The sequence below is a fragment of the Castor canadensis genome, chromosome 12 (assembly GCF_047511655.1).
Source record: "Castor canadensis chromosome 12, mCasCan1.hap1v2, whole genome shotgun sequence".
Lineage (NCBI taxonomy): Eukaryota > Metazoa > Chordata > Mammalia > Rodentia > Castoridae > Castor > Castor canadensis.
In genome coordinates this window covers 53,268,687-53,282,052 of record NC_133397.1, presented here as the reverse complement: position 1 = coordinate 53,282,052, position 13,366 = coordinate 53,268,687, and the positions used below count along the sequence as shown (strand labels likewise).

General features: G+C 35.7%; 1 protein-coding gene across 6 annotated transcripts in view; it reads left to right on the top strand.

The window, feature by feature from the left end:
* The window catches only part of Usp34 (ubiquitin specific peptidase 34), a 194,577-nt gene that overhangs the window by 33,577 nt on the left and 147,634 nt on the right, over positions 1-13,366 (top strand). For 5 of the 6 annotated variants that reach the window (XM_074049804.1, XM_074049807.1, XM_074049805.1 and 2 more), the window contains exons 3-5: positions 158-578; positions 5,084-5,134; positions 5,292-5,441. In XM_074049804.1, coding sequence (XP_073905905.1) covers positions 158-578; positions 5,084-5,134; positions 5,292-5,441 — 622 coding nt within the window. The remainder of the gene's footprint in view (positions 1-157; positions 579-5,083; positions 5,135-5,291; positions 5,442-13,366) is intronic. The other variant, XM_074049808.1, reaches the window with a different exon arrangement.

Below are 13,366 nucleotides of genomic sequence, written 5' to 3'. Positions count from 1 at the left end.
TTGAATCCCCAACACTGCAAACAAAACAAATGACCCACAAAAACCACCAAAAAAAGAATTTTAATATTTGCTTACTTGTTTTTTATACTACTTATTTAAAAATATAACTGTTGTGTCTAGGAAGCACTTATTTATTGAATTTTATTTTCTCTTATAGGCAATGTCTATGCTGCTTCAAGGAATATAAGCATTTGGAGATTTTTAACCAAGTAGTGTGTGCACTTATTAACTTAGTGATTGCCCAAGTTCAAGTGCTCCGGGACCAGCTTTGTAAACATTGTACTACTATTAACATAGATTCCACGTGGCAAGACGAGAGTAATCAAGCGGAAGAACCACTGAATATAGATAGAGAGGGTAATGAAGGAAGTACAGAAAGACAAAAATCAATAGAAAAAAAACCAAACTCTACAAGAATTTGTAATCTGACTGAGGAGGAATCTTCAAAGAGTTCTGATCCCTTTAGTTTATGGAGTACAGATGAGAAAGAAAAACTCTTACTATGTGTAGCAAAAATTTTTCAAATTCAGTTTCCCTTATATACTGCTTACAAGCATAATACTCATCCTACTATAGAGGTATGTAAAAATAGCTATTGTGAGTTAATCGTATTAGCAAGCCATAGTTAGCTTAGCAGTCTCTTTGTCACTTACGAATGAATACAGAAAGTTATTTTTGAAGGAAAAATTCATGAAAGTCACTTGTGTTGCCAAAATTATTTCAGTTTTCTTTAGAATATTTTTGTAGCAATTTGTGTTAAAATTTTGCTTAACATTTTTGTAAATTGAACTCATAGAAATTAAATTGTTTCTGTCTTAAAGATTTTGCTGTGGTAGAGCTATGCTCTGCTTATTGTGACTCTTCCAAACAAAAAAAAAATACTTGAGGAAATGAAGCACATAAAATTTTTAATTCATTCTTAGAAACATAGATAACAGATTGGAATTCTCCATTCAGAAAAGTGCTTAATTAACTATAATGGTGGTTTTAAAATAACAGTATTTTTTTGTAAGTTAAGCTTCTTACCTCTATTAGCATTTTTTAGGAACTTAGTAGCTCACCTTAGACTTACTAAGATAATGAGATTTCTTTCTTAAAAGAAGGAATCGAGACAGTTAAGTGTTAATGTATTAGTGGCTTAATTTGTAGTTACTTGTTATTTCTCTGGTTGGGAAGTTCCTTTGCTAGCTTTGTATGGCCTCATTCATGCTGGTCCATTCATTTTGACAGTTGTTTGGATGGGTTGAAAAATCACCTGTTTGTCTGGCATATGGGGCTGACTGCTGTCTGGAGCTTCTTGTATTTTCTCCCATGGCTTCTTATTCTCTACTATAATAGGCTTTCTTACGTGGTAGTTTTAGCAGTGCTCAAGTAAGGCAAAAGTAGAAAAGCTGTAAGGCTTCTTAAAGTGTAGCCTCTGAAATGGCACTGAATGTATTTTGCTGCATTCTGGTGTTTGAAGCAATTCACAAGGGCAGTCTACAAGTAAAGAGGAAGTTAAATAGGCTCCATCTCTAGATGGTAAAGTTTCATTTTATACCTTGGACATTATGTTTCTAGTATATACTGGGATGAGAAAAATTGTGACCACTAGAGAATCTACCATATGCTTTCTTTTTAAGTCTCTGCTTTTTTTTAAAAAATCACCTTTGTACTTCTCTGATCTTTGCTTTCTTAATCTAGAAAATAGTTCTTTTATTGGAATATTCCAATAATTTATTGCTTTTTTTTGTCTTTTAAGAAAAATTTTAGTACTTCCAGTGTATTCTAAAGTCACTGAAGATAAATAAAATAAAACATTCTTTCTCTTACAACTCCCAATGTGAAAAAACCAACCTCTGAAACTATTTGTAGGAAAAAAAATAGTTTTGCGCATGGGATGAAGCAATATAAATTCAAAAGTTATAAATGGGGGTTAGCTCTGTCACTTACCTCTTTAAGAAAATTATAAGAATATCCTGTCAAAACTAACAGTATATCTCTCTTGAATAGATTCCAAGTAGACCACAGGACTGTATATTGTATTGGTTTTTGTTTTGTTTTGGTGGTACTGGCATTTGAACTCAGGGCCTCATGCTTGCGAGGCAAGTGCCTTTACTGCTTGAGCCACTCCACCAGCTGTATACTGTCTAGGAATGTCCTCAGAAGGCTTTGTCATTGAACAGGTCCTATAATTTCTTTTTTCGGGTTGTATTGGGGTTTGAACTCAGGATCTTGCGCTTGTTAGGCAGATGTTCTACCACTTGAGCCTCCTGAATAGATAGAACTATAGGTGTGTGCCATCATGCCTTGCTAAAAGTTTATAATATATTAAAAGATTTAGTGATTGGAGCAGGTTTCTGTTCTGCAGGATGGGGTTTACTAAAGCTGTCAAGAATTTAAGGCTTCCTTTTAAATGATACCAAGAGAAATTTAGAAGAAAACAGAACTGACTACTGTTTGATAGTACTTGGTGACCTAGAATAAAAATAAGTAAAAACACCCAAATATGGGGTGGTAGTTCATTTAACTAGCAAAGATGTCATTTGTCAGATTACTTTTGCTCATATAGAAGGGGATATGAGTTTGTGCACGGCATGTACACAAACTGTCAACATATGGGATGAAAATTGTCCTAGCAAATTTATGCTGCAGCGTGTTATACTGGTCTTCTGTGGGCCTGCAGGCTTCTCAGTAGGTTTGGCATGGACAGAATCTATGAAGCCAACCAGAGATGAAAAAAAATTGGGAAGCACTGATGGTCAACTTGGTGCCTTCACCTGCTATTTAAATGTGGGCCATGCCCACATTACAACTGACAGTAAAAAATTTGGAGGGAAAAAGGGCAGAAGGGAGTTGTGAATGCAGACTTATCTATTCCTTATAGTACCAAACAGTTCCTTGTTTTTGATTCTGAAAGCAAAGAGTTCGTTGTAAAAGTACATTGGAAGATGATGAAGATTCTTGTAAGAAACGATTCTTTCAGTATAAAGAACAATGCTACTCAGACACCATGAAGCAGGTATATGGAAAGCTCATGCTTCTGTAGGAATCATGTCTATGAGAAGAAGCTCGAGAGAGGTTGAAAAGAAGAGGTAGAATCTTCCCAAAATAGCCCTCGATCAGAAGAAAGATTGGGTAGCTCAAAAGAAGGCAAGCTTCCTCAGAACTCAGGAATGGGCTTCCTAGGCAGATGCTCTATCACTTGAGCCAATCTGCTAGCCCTTTTTTTGTGATAGGTGTTTTGGAGATAATGGCTCGATAACTATTTCCCTGGGCTGGCTGTGAATCTTGATCCTCCTGATCTCTGCTTCCTGAGTAGCTAGGATCACAGACATGACCTACCGGTGCCTGGCTCTTTGCTTTTTTTTGATAAGGGTCTTGCTGTGTAGCCCAGGCTGTCCTCATACTCACTCTGCTCCTGTCTCACCTCCTGAGTGCAGGGATTATAGGCATGTAACACCACACCCATCTTTTTTCACCCTTTTCAAAAATTAAAAATGTTTTAAAAAATTCACCTCTTTAAAGCTGAGTGGGTTATTGCATGCCTGTAATTCCAGCTTTCGGGAGGCTGAAACAATAGGATTGCAAGTTCAAGACCAACCTGGGCTACATAGCAAGACCCTTTCTCAAAAAAAAAAAAAAATTACCCCCTTGAAGTTTACAAGTTTGTGGTTTTTAGTATACTTGTAAAGTTATACAACCATCACTACTAATTTGAGCACCATTGACTTTTTAAGCAGAAATTTTATTAATATAGTGACCTTTAACTCCAAAATGGCTAGAAATTCTTACACAGTTCTCTTCCTGAGAGCACTAGAAATCTCTGAAACTTACTATTCCGGTATAGTTCACGTAGTACATGATTCTGTATTTAGTAATACCATAGGAATTCTTAAATTCTGGACTTTTTTTTAATTTCTTGGTGCTGAGAATTGAACCCTGTCTCAAAAAAAAAAATCAGATCCTGATCATAAAATCTATGATATAATTTTTTAAACAGCTTTTAAAAGTGTAATCTGTTTAGCTTAAAGTATTCAGTTATTTGCTTAAAGTGTGCAGTTTATTTTTAGTGAATTTTTAGAGTTGTGCAACCATCAACACATCCCAGTTAGAGTATTTTTGTTTTTAAGGGCTGCATAAGACTGGATAGTTAGGCCACTGTTTATTTAGCTACCTGTTTGATGGATATCAGTTGTTTTTAACGTTAGGGTGTTATAAATACTAGGTGAGCATCATTAAACATAAATTTTCACAGCACTTCTTTGGTGGTTCCTCAGGATAAATACCCAGAAAATAAATTGCTGTTTCAAAGGCAATGTGCATTTTAAATATTAATAAATACTGTGTATTGTCCCTTCCAAAAACCTACCTACTTACACTTTCACCAACAGTGTATGAGTGTGGTTTCAGGCAGTTTAAATGTATATATGGAAAACATGTTGTGGAACTCTTAAGTATACTTCTAGAAAATTCTAGCATACCTTATTAAGTTATATTTTTGTAAGAATTATCCTGATATTTTGGGAAGTTTTACTTATTTCTTTGTGGTGGTAGGGCTCAAAATCAGGGCCTTGCATATGACTGGCAAGTGCTCTACCACTGAGCTACATCTTACCTAGCCTAATACTGTCTTGTTTTTAAAGGAAAGCTTAAATTGTTTTTATTTAAAAGTGAAGTATAAGCTGGATCAGGTGGTGAATGCCTGTAATCCCAGCACTTTGGAGAAGGCAAGAAGATCATGAGCTCTAGGGCAGAGGTGCTTAAGAAAGTCAACTGTGGTGGGGGTTGTATCTTAGTGGTAGAGCAATTACCTGATATACACAACTGCAAAACAAAAATCACAACAAATGCAAGACAGAAACCAAGAAAATGAGGAAAAATAATGTAGAGTATATAGTATAGAAAGATTTCATTCAAGTAAGACTGCTTAAAATATTCCTTAGAGCTGACTCACTAGCTTCACATAGAAATATCACTGTTGATAAGGAATTGCACAGTGTTTGCAATTAGTGTTCTTTTTTTAAAAATCAGTCGTTAGAATATTGTTTTATAGATTGTCAGTAGTTGTGATCTAATTTTATTTACTCTTTTCTTAAATTAGGATATATCAACTCAAGAAAGTAACATATTAGGGGCATTCTGTGATATGAATGTAAGTGTCTTTTTTCATTCTAAGGTTTACAGAAAATTTTTTGTTTTTATAACTTTTTTAGTTTATTTTTATGTCTCTTCAGTATCTTTCTAGTATGCTAACAATATAAATTGTTGCTGATAAGTGTTAATATGACATATTTTCTTTATTTTCACAGGATGTAGAAGTACCATTGCATTTGCTTCGTTATGTCTGTTTGTTCTGTGGGAAAAATGGTCTTTCTCTCATGAAGGATTGCTTTGAATATGGATCTCCTGAAACTTTGCCATTTCTTATAGCACATGCGTTTATTACAGTTGTGTCTAATGTAAGTATTGTTTGGAATTGGTCTTGATCTTGGAAGTGATGTCTAGAATTTCAGTAACATGAAGGTTTTGAATAATTTGCATGTACGATAACATTTTTTGTCTGCATCATATTTTGAAGAAATTGAATACAGAAACCTTTTGAAATATTTTAACAATAAAATTTGAATTTGAGTGAAATCTTTTTTGGTGGTACTGGACTTTGAATTCAGGGCCTTGCCAATTCATGCTAGCCAAGTACTCTACCACTTAAGAAACCATACCTCCAAGCCTAGTGAATAGGTAATGATAGCCACAACCTCCTTTATATAAGTTAGGATATAGGTATTGTCAGTTCTGTGAAGCACAGTAAAAATGGAACCAAAGTTAAAATAATTTTATTACCTGCATATTCAGCCTTATATAACGTACTCTAGTCATTTAAAACATGGATATAAGATCTGGGGATACAGCTCAGTGGTAGAGTGGGTTCAATCCCCGGTACCACAAGAAAACAACATCAGATTTCTTTTACATTCTACAGTATATCTAGAAGTATCCTTTATGTTAGGCTCAGAGGGTGGAGCCCCTTCCCAGCAAGTGCAAGACCCTGAGTTCAAACCCCAATAGCACACAAAAAAAGGAAGGGTATATTGCTGGGCATATGGTGGTCCTGTCTGTAATTCAGGCACTTGGTAGGCAGATGCAGGAGGATTGAGAATTGGGAGACCAACCTGGGCTATGTAGCAAGACTTTGTCTCAAAATAAATAAATAAAATAAAATTGACATAGGAATAGTTAAATGTAACTAACTGTACCAAAGCCTGAATTCTTGTGTAATTACTTAAGTAACTTATTTATATAAAATAAAAATAGTGGATGAAAAGGATTCAATCAAGTAATTTGTTGTATTTTTTTCCAAAGTGTTTTTTTTTTTTTTTTTTTTTTTTTAGTAACTGAGAGGGCACTGGTATTACTAAAATTTATTGACTCTCTGGCCTTACACGTTTGAAGTGAATGATTTATATCAAGGTGGTTTGTAGTTTAAAAATTCCTTCAGAGGTATTACTGTAGGGCTTGGAATTACAGTTACATTTTAGTTGCTATAAGCTTGAACTTATAGAATCTGTAAAATTGGAATTATGGTATCTATGTTAGAGAATTGAAGAGGCTTAAAAGTAAAATTTAAAGTTTATATTGTAGCTCTTGATAAGCGCTTAGTGATTGATAGCTGTTACTCATTTTAGCTATAATTAACTGATTTGTTCAGTAGGAAATTCTATTCACTGTGGCTTCCAATGGAAGAAAAAATAAAATAACTTTTTTTTTTTTTAGAAGAACTGAGGTTTGAATTCAGGGCTTTGTGCTTGGAAGGCAGGTGCTCTACTACTTGAGCCACATCTCTAGCCCTTTTTACTGCGTTTTATTTGGAATAAGTTCTTGCTTTTTGCTTAGGGTAGCCAGGACCACGATCCTCTTATTTGTGCTTCTGGAAATAGCTTGGATGACAGGCATGCACCATCACACCCAGCTTTTTTTTGTTGAGATGAGGATTCGCAAACTTTTTTTTGTCTGCGCTGACCTGGAACCCCACAATTCCTAATCTCAGCCGTCTTTGTAGTTCGGAATAACAGGTGCTACCACCTCACCCAGCTATTGGTTGAGACGGGATCTCCTAAACTATTTGCCCAGGGTGGCCTCTTGATCTCAGCTGCCTAAAGTAGCTAGGATTATAGGCATGAGCACACAGCTAAACCTGAACTTTAAGTAAAGTAGTATGATAATTTATACTGATAATTTTAGAGAAGGCATATGTGTATATATATACACATATATAAACTTTGAAATTAAAAATTTATAAATTTTATAAATTTATGCAAATTATATGACTATATAATTACTATATATAACATATACATAAATTTAAATAATTTATACAATTTTAATTCCTTAAAAAATAAGGAATATTTAGTGAACCTGAATTAAATTATCTTTCTAGAATTTATGTTACTAATTCTTGGATAAAATTCTATTATGCATGGCTTATTAAAAACTTTATTTCTCTAACTTTAAAAGTCATCTTTTCCTAAAGAACTCAGGACTTCATGGTAGCAAAGCAGGCTCTCTATGCCTCCAGTTCATTTTGCTCTGGTGATTTTGGAGATGGGGTCTAAAGAACTATTTGCTCAGGCTGACCTTGAATCTCGATCCTCCTGATCTCAGCCTCCCAAGTAGTTAGTATTATAGATGTGAGCTACTGGTGCCCGGCTGAACACTCCATTTTTATTAAAAGGCCCAGAAGTAATTAATTTATGGCTTTGAAATTTCAATATTTTCTACATACATGATGTTCATCTAGAGCACAGCAACTTTCTCTATAGAGGAATCTTTGTAAAGAACTTGATTTTTTTTTTTAATAGATATGATCTTGCTATGTAGTATAACCTTGAACTGGTGATTGTACTGCTTTGTCTTATAAGTGCTCGAATTACAGGCATGTACCAGCCCATGCCTGGTGAACCTTTTAAATTTTTATATACACTTCTTTCTTGAAAATTAGACAGTAGTTGAGCTATGCTGTCTCATCTTCAACAGAACCAAAGTCCCTGTTTGGTAATCTCTGAATTTACATGGCCTTTCCTACATGAATGAAAACACCTACATTTAACAGGGGAGAGAAAAAAAAAAAGTTGGAGTTTAGAACAACTTTTTCCTTGTAAACAACTCATGAGTTACAAACTTACATTTTGGATAAGACTAACCTTATTGAATAATTTTTTTCCCCCCACAATTTCTTACAGTAAATCACATATTCAAGAGAGAATGTATCATTTCCTGGGAATCAGATCATCCTATTTGTTTTCTAAGGTGGTATATAGTTTCTGAGGAAAGGTAACTTTATCAGGGAGCAAATTTTATCTCTTAGCACCTGAACTTACAATTCTAAGATTGTTATCATAGGAAAATTCACTCTATCATGTCATAGCAACAAAGAAAGAACAGAAAGCTCTATAATGCAGAAAACTCTCCAGTAGAACAGTGGACATTTTTTTCCTAATGATGAGACTTTTAACCTGTAGTTAGGATAGTTGCTAGAATTCCATTAGCACTAAGAAGGGAAAAAAGCTTATATGAGAAGTCAGAAAAGGGACATGATATAGTAGGATTAATAGCATATGACATTTGGTTCGTGTAATGTTTGCATCTTAAGTAATATTAAAGAATTCTGATTTACCTGGGTGGGATGGCACATGCCAGCAATCCCAGCAGTTGGGAGGTTGAGGCAAGAGGATCATCAGTTTCAGGCCAACTGGGTGACATAATGAGACTATCAAAAAACCAAACCAAAATATGAAAAAAACAGGCTGATTTTATAGATAACATTTCTGGGTTTGAATGGTAGCTCTGTTGCATACTATATAATTTTGGTTTTGTTTCTTTAAGTCTCTTCTCAGTTACAAGAAAGGTAATATTAAGAGCATGTTTCCTTCTAATACTGCTACTTTTTCTTTGTCATGTTTCACTTAAATTTTTATTCATTTGTGTCTTTGTTTATCCCCAAAGAAAACCTATAAATGCACCTATTTTCATTTAAATTCTCTCTAATAAAAGAAAGAAAAAATAAATAAATTCTCTCTAATATATCATTGTGTGTTTGTGGTACTGGAATTTGAACTCAGGGCTTCACACTTGTGAGGCACTCTACCATTCCCATCTTCCCTAATATAACTTATATAATACTATCTTTTAACAATTTTTTTTCTTTGTGGTAGTAAGGCCCTTTGAATTTAGGGCCTTATACTTCCTAAGCAAGTGTGGTACCACTTGAGCCAGGCCTCCAGCCCTTTTAACTTTTTTTTTTCCTGGTACTGGGGTTTGAACTCCAGGCCTCATGCTTCCTAGGCAGGTGCTCTGCCACTTGAGCCATCCCACCAGCCCTGTTTTGTGTTGGGTATTTTCAAGATAGGATCTCAAGAACTATTTGCCTGAGGTTGGCTTTGAACTGCCTAATCCTTCTGATCTCTGCTTTCGGAGTAGCTAGGATTAAAGGAATGAGCCATCTATACCCAGCTTTTGTCTTTTTTCTTACTGATGTCCAGAAATTCCTTGTATATTTTGGCTATAAGTCTTGTCTGATACATGTATTGTTAATATGTTTTAGTCTGTGGTTTTTCACTTTCTTTGTTCTTTTTTTTTTTTTTTTTTTTTTTTTTTCATTTTTCTTTTATTAGTCATATGTGCATACAAGGCTTGGTTCATTTCTCCCCCCTGCCCCCACCCCCTCCCTTACCACCCACTCCACCCCCTCCCGCTCCCCCCCTCAATACCCAGCAGAAACTATTTTGCCCTTATCTCTAATTTTGTTGTAGAGAGAGTATAAGCAATAATAGGAAGGAACAAGGGGTTTTGCTGGTTGAGATAAGGATAGGTATACAGGGCATTGACTCACATTGATTTCCTGTGCGTGGGTGTTACCTTCTAGGTTAATTCTTTTTGATCTAACCTTTTCTCTAGTTCCTGGTCCCCTTCTCCTATTGGCCTCAGTTGCTTTAAGGTACCTGCTTTAGTTTCTCTGCATTAAGGGCAAAGAATGCTAGCTAGTTTTTTAGGTGTCTTACCTATCCTCACCCCTCCCTTGTGTGCTCTCGCTTTTATCATGTGCTCATAGTCCAATCCCCTTGTTGTGTTTGCCCTTGATCTAATGTCCACATATGAGGGAGAACATACGATTTTTGGTCTTTTGAGCCAGGCTAACCTCACTCAGAATGATGTTCTCCAATTCCATCCATTTACCAGCGAATGATAACATTTCGTTCTTCTTCATGGCTGCATAAAATTCCATTGTGTATAGATACCACATTTTCTTAATCCATTCGTCAGTGCTGGGGCATCTTGGCTGTTTCCATAACTTGGCTATTGTGAATAGTGCCGCAATAAACATGGATGTGCAGGTGCCTCTGGAGTAACAGTCTTTTGGGTATATCCCCAAGAGTGGTATTGCTGGATCAAATGGTAGATCGATGTCCAGCTTTTTAAGTAGCCTCCAAATTTTTTTCCAGAGTGGTTGTACTAGTCTACATTCCCACCAACAGTGTAAGAGGGTTCCTTTTTCCCCGCATCCTCGCCAACACCTGTTGTTGGTGGTGTTGCTGATGATGGCTATTCTAACAGGGGTGAGGTGGAATCTTAGTGTGGTTTTAATTTGCATTTCCTTTATTGCTAGAGATGGTGAACATTTTTTCATGTGTTTTCTGGCCATTTGAATTTCTTCTTTTGAGAAAGTTCTGTTTAGTTCACATGCCCATTTCTTTATTGGTTCATTAGTTTTGGGAGAATTTAGTTTTTTAAGTTCCCTGTATATTCTGGTTATCAGTCCTTTGTCTGATGTATAATTGGCAAATATTTTCTCCCACTCTGTGGGTGTTCTCTTCAGTTTAGAGAGCATTTCTTTTGATGAACAGAAGCTTTTTAGTTTTATGAGGTCCCATTTATCTATGCTATCTCTTAGTTGCTGTGCTGCTGGGGTTTCATTGAGAAAGTTCTTACCTATACCTACTAACTCCAGAGTATTTCCTACTCTTTCTTGTATCAGCTTAAGTGTTTGGGGTCTGATATTAAGATCCTTGATCCATTTTGAGTTAATCTTGGTATAGGGTGATATACATGGATCTAGTTTCAGTTTTTTGCAGACTGCTAACCAGTTTTCCCAGCAGTTTTTGTTGAAGAGGCTGCTATTTCTCCATCGTATATTTTTAGCTCCTTTGTCAAAGATAAGTTGCTCATAGTTGTGTGGCTTCATATCTGGATCCTCTATTCTGTTCCACTGGTCTTCATGTCTGTTTTTGTGCCAGTACCATGCTGTTTTTATTGTTATTGCTTTGTAATATAGTTTGAAGTCAGGTATTGTGATACCTCCTGCATTGTTCTTTTGACTGAGTATTGCCTTGGCTATTCGTGGCCTCTTGTGTTTCCATATAAATTTCACAGTAGATTTTTCAATCTCTTTAATGAATGTCATTGGAATTTTGATGGGAATTGCATTAAACATGTAGATTACTTTGGGGAGTATCGACATTTTTACTATGTTGATTCTACCAATCCATGAGCATGGGAGATCTCTCCACTTTCTATAGTCTTCCTCAATCTCTTTCTTCAGAAGTGTATAGTTTTCCTTGTAGAGGTCTTTCGCATCTTTTGTTAGGTTTACACCTAGGTATTTGATTTTTTTTGAGGCTATTGTAAATGGAATTGTTTTCATACATTCTTTTTCCGTTTGCTCATTGTTAGTGTATAGAAATGCTAATGATTTTTCTATGTTGATTTTATATCCTGCTACCTTGCTATAGCTATTGATGATGTCTAGACGCTTCTGAGTAGAGTTTTTTGGGTCTTTAAGGTATAGGATCATGTCGTCTGCAAATAGGGATATTTTGACAGTTTCTTTACCTATTTGTATTCCTTTTATTCCTTCTTCTTGCCTAATTGCTCTGGCTAGGAATTCCAGTACTATGTTGAATAGGAGTGGAGATAGTGGGCATCCTTGTCTGGTTCCTGATTTTAGAGGGAACGGTTTTAATTTTTCTCCGTTAAGTATAATGCTGGCTGTAGGTTTGTCATATATAGCTTTTATAATGTTGAGGAACTTTCCTTCTATTCCTAGTTTTCTTAGAGCTTTTATCATGAAATGATGTTGGATCTTATCAAAGGCTTTTTCTGCATCTATTGAGATGATTAAGTGGTTTTTGTCTTTGCTTCTGTTAATGTGGTTTATTACGTTTATTGATTTTCATATGTTGAACCACCCCTGCATCCCTGGGATGAAGCCTACCTGGTCGTGGTGAATAATCTTTTTGATGTGTTGCTGAATTCGATTTGCCATTATTTTGTTGAGGATTTTTGCATCAATGTTCATTAAGGAGATTGGCCTATAGTTCTCCTTTTTGGAGGTGTCTTTGCCTGGTTTTGGGATAAGTGTAATACTGGCTTCATAAAATGTGTTTGGCAGTTTTCCTTCCCTTTCTATTTCATGGAACAGTTTAAGGAGGGTTGGTACACTTTCTTTGTTCTTGAATAAATACTATTTGTCACTAACCTTGGGTAATTTGTCACTGGTTTTCTTTTTTTTAAAGCAGATTTAATTTGGTATCTATTGACAGTAATGGAAAAAACTGAGTTCCAATATTTTAAGTGTAATATTTCCAATTTGCCCAGAGGTGGCTGGGCATTTTAGACAAGAAGGTTTTTTTTGGTTGGTTGGTTTGCTTATTTATTTTTTTATTTATTGGTGGTAGCAGGGTTTTGAACTTGGGGCCAGGCATTTCCTGAGCAGGTGCTCTGCAACTTGAGCCATGCCCCCAGCCCTTTCTGTTTTTAGGTATTTTATAAATACAGTCTGGTGCTTATGCTTTGACTAGCCTGCACCGTAGTCCTCCTATTTATGTTTCCCTAGATTTTTTTTATTGGTTGCAATGGGGAGTGTATGTTTCAAATATTCATCAAGTTGGTCTTGAATCAAAATCTGATTTCTCTCCACTTCCCAAGTATCTAGGATACAGGTGTGAGTCATCTTTCCTGGCTGCTTTATCTTTTTGCACTGCTGGTGAGGGCTTTGTGTGTGCCAAACAAGTAGTACACCCCTGAGCTGCGTCCATAGTTCTGTCATTGTTTTTCTTAATAGTTAAGGTGCTCATTTCTGGTAATTCTTTGCACTAAGGTCATGAAGTTACTTTCCTATATTCTACAAGTTTTATTATTTTACCTTTCATGTTTTCTTCTGTAGTTCAACTTTAATTTTCTGTGAGTGTGTGGTATGGGACTGGGGTTTGAACATAGGACTTCGAGCTTACAAAGCAGGCACTCTACTTCTTGGGCCACACCTCTAATCCGTTTTGCTGTAGTAATTTTGGAGATGGGGTCTCATGAACTATTTCTCCAGATTGACCTTGAA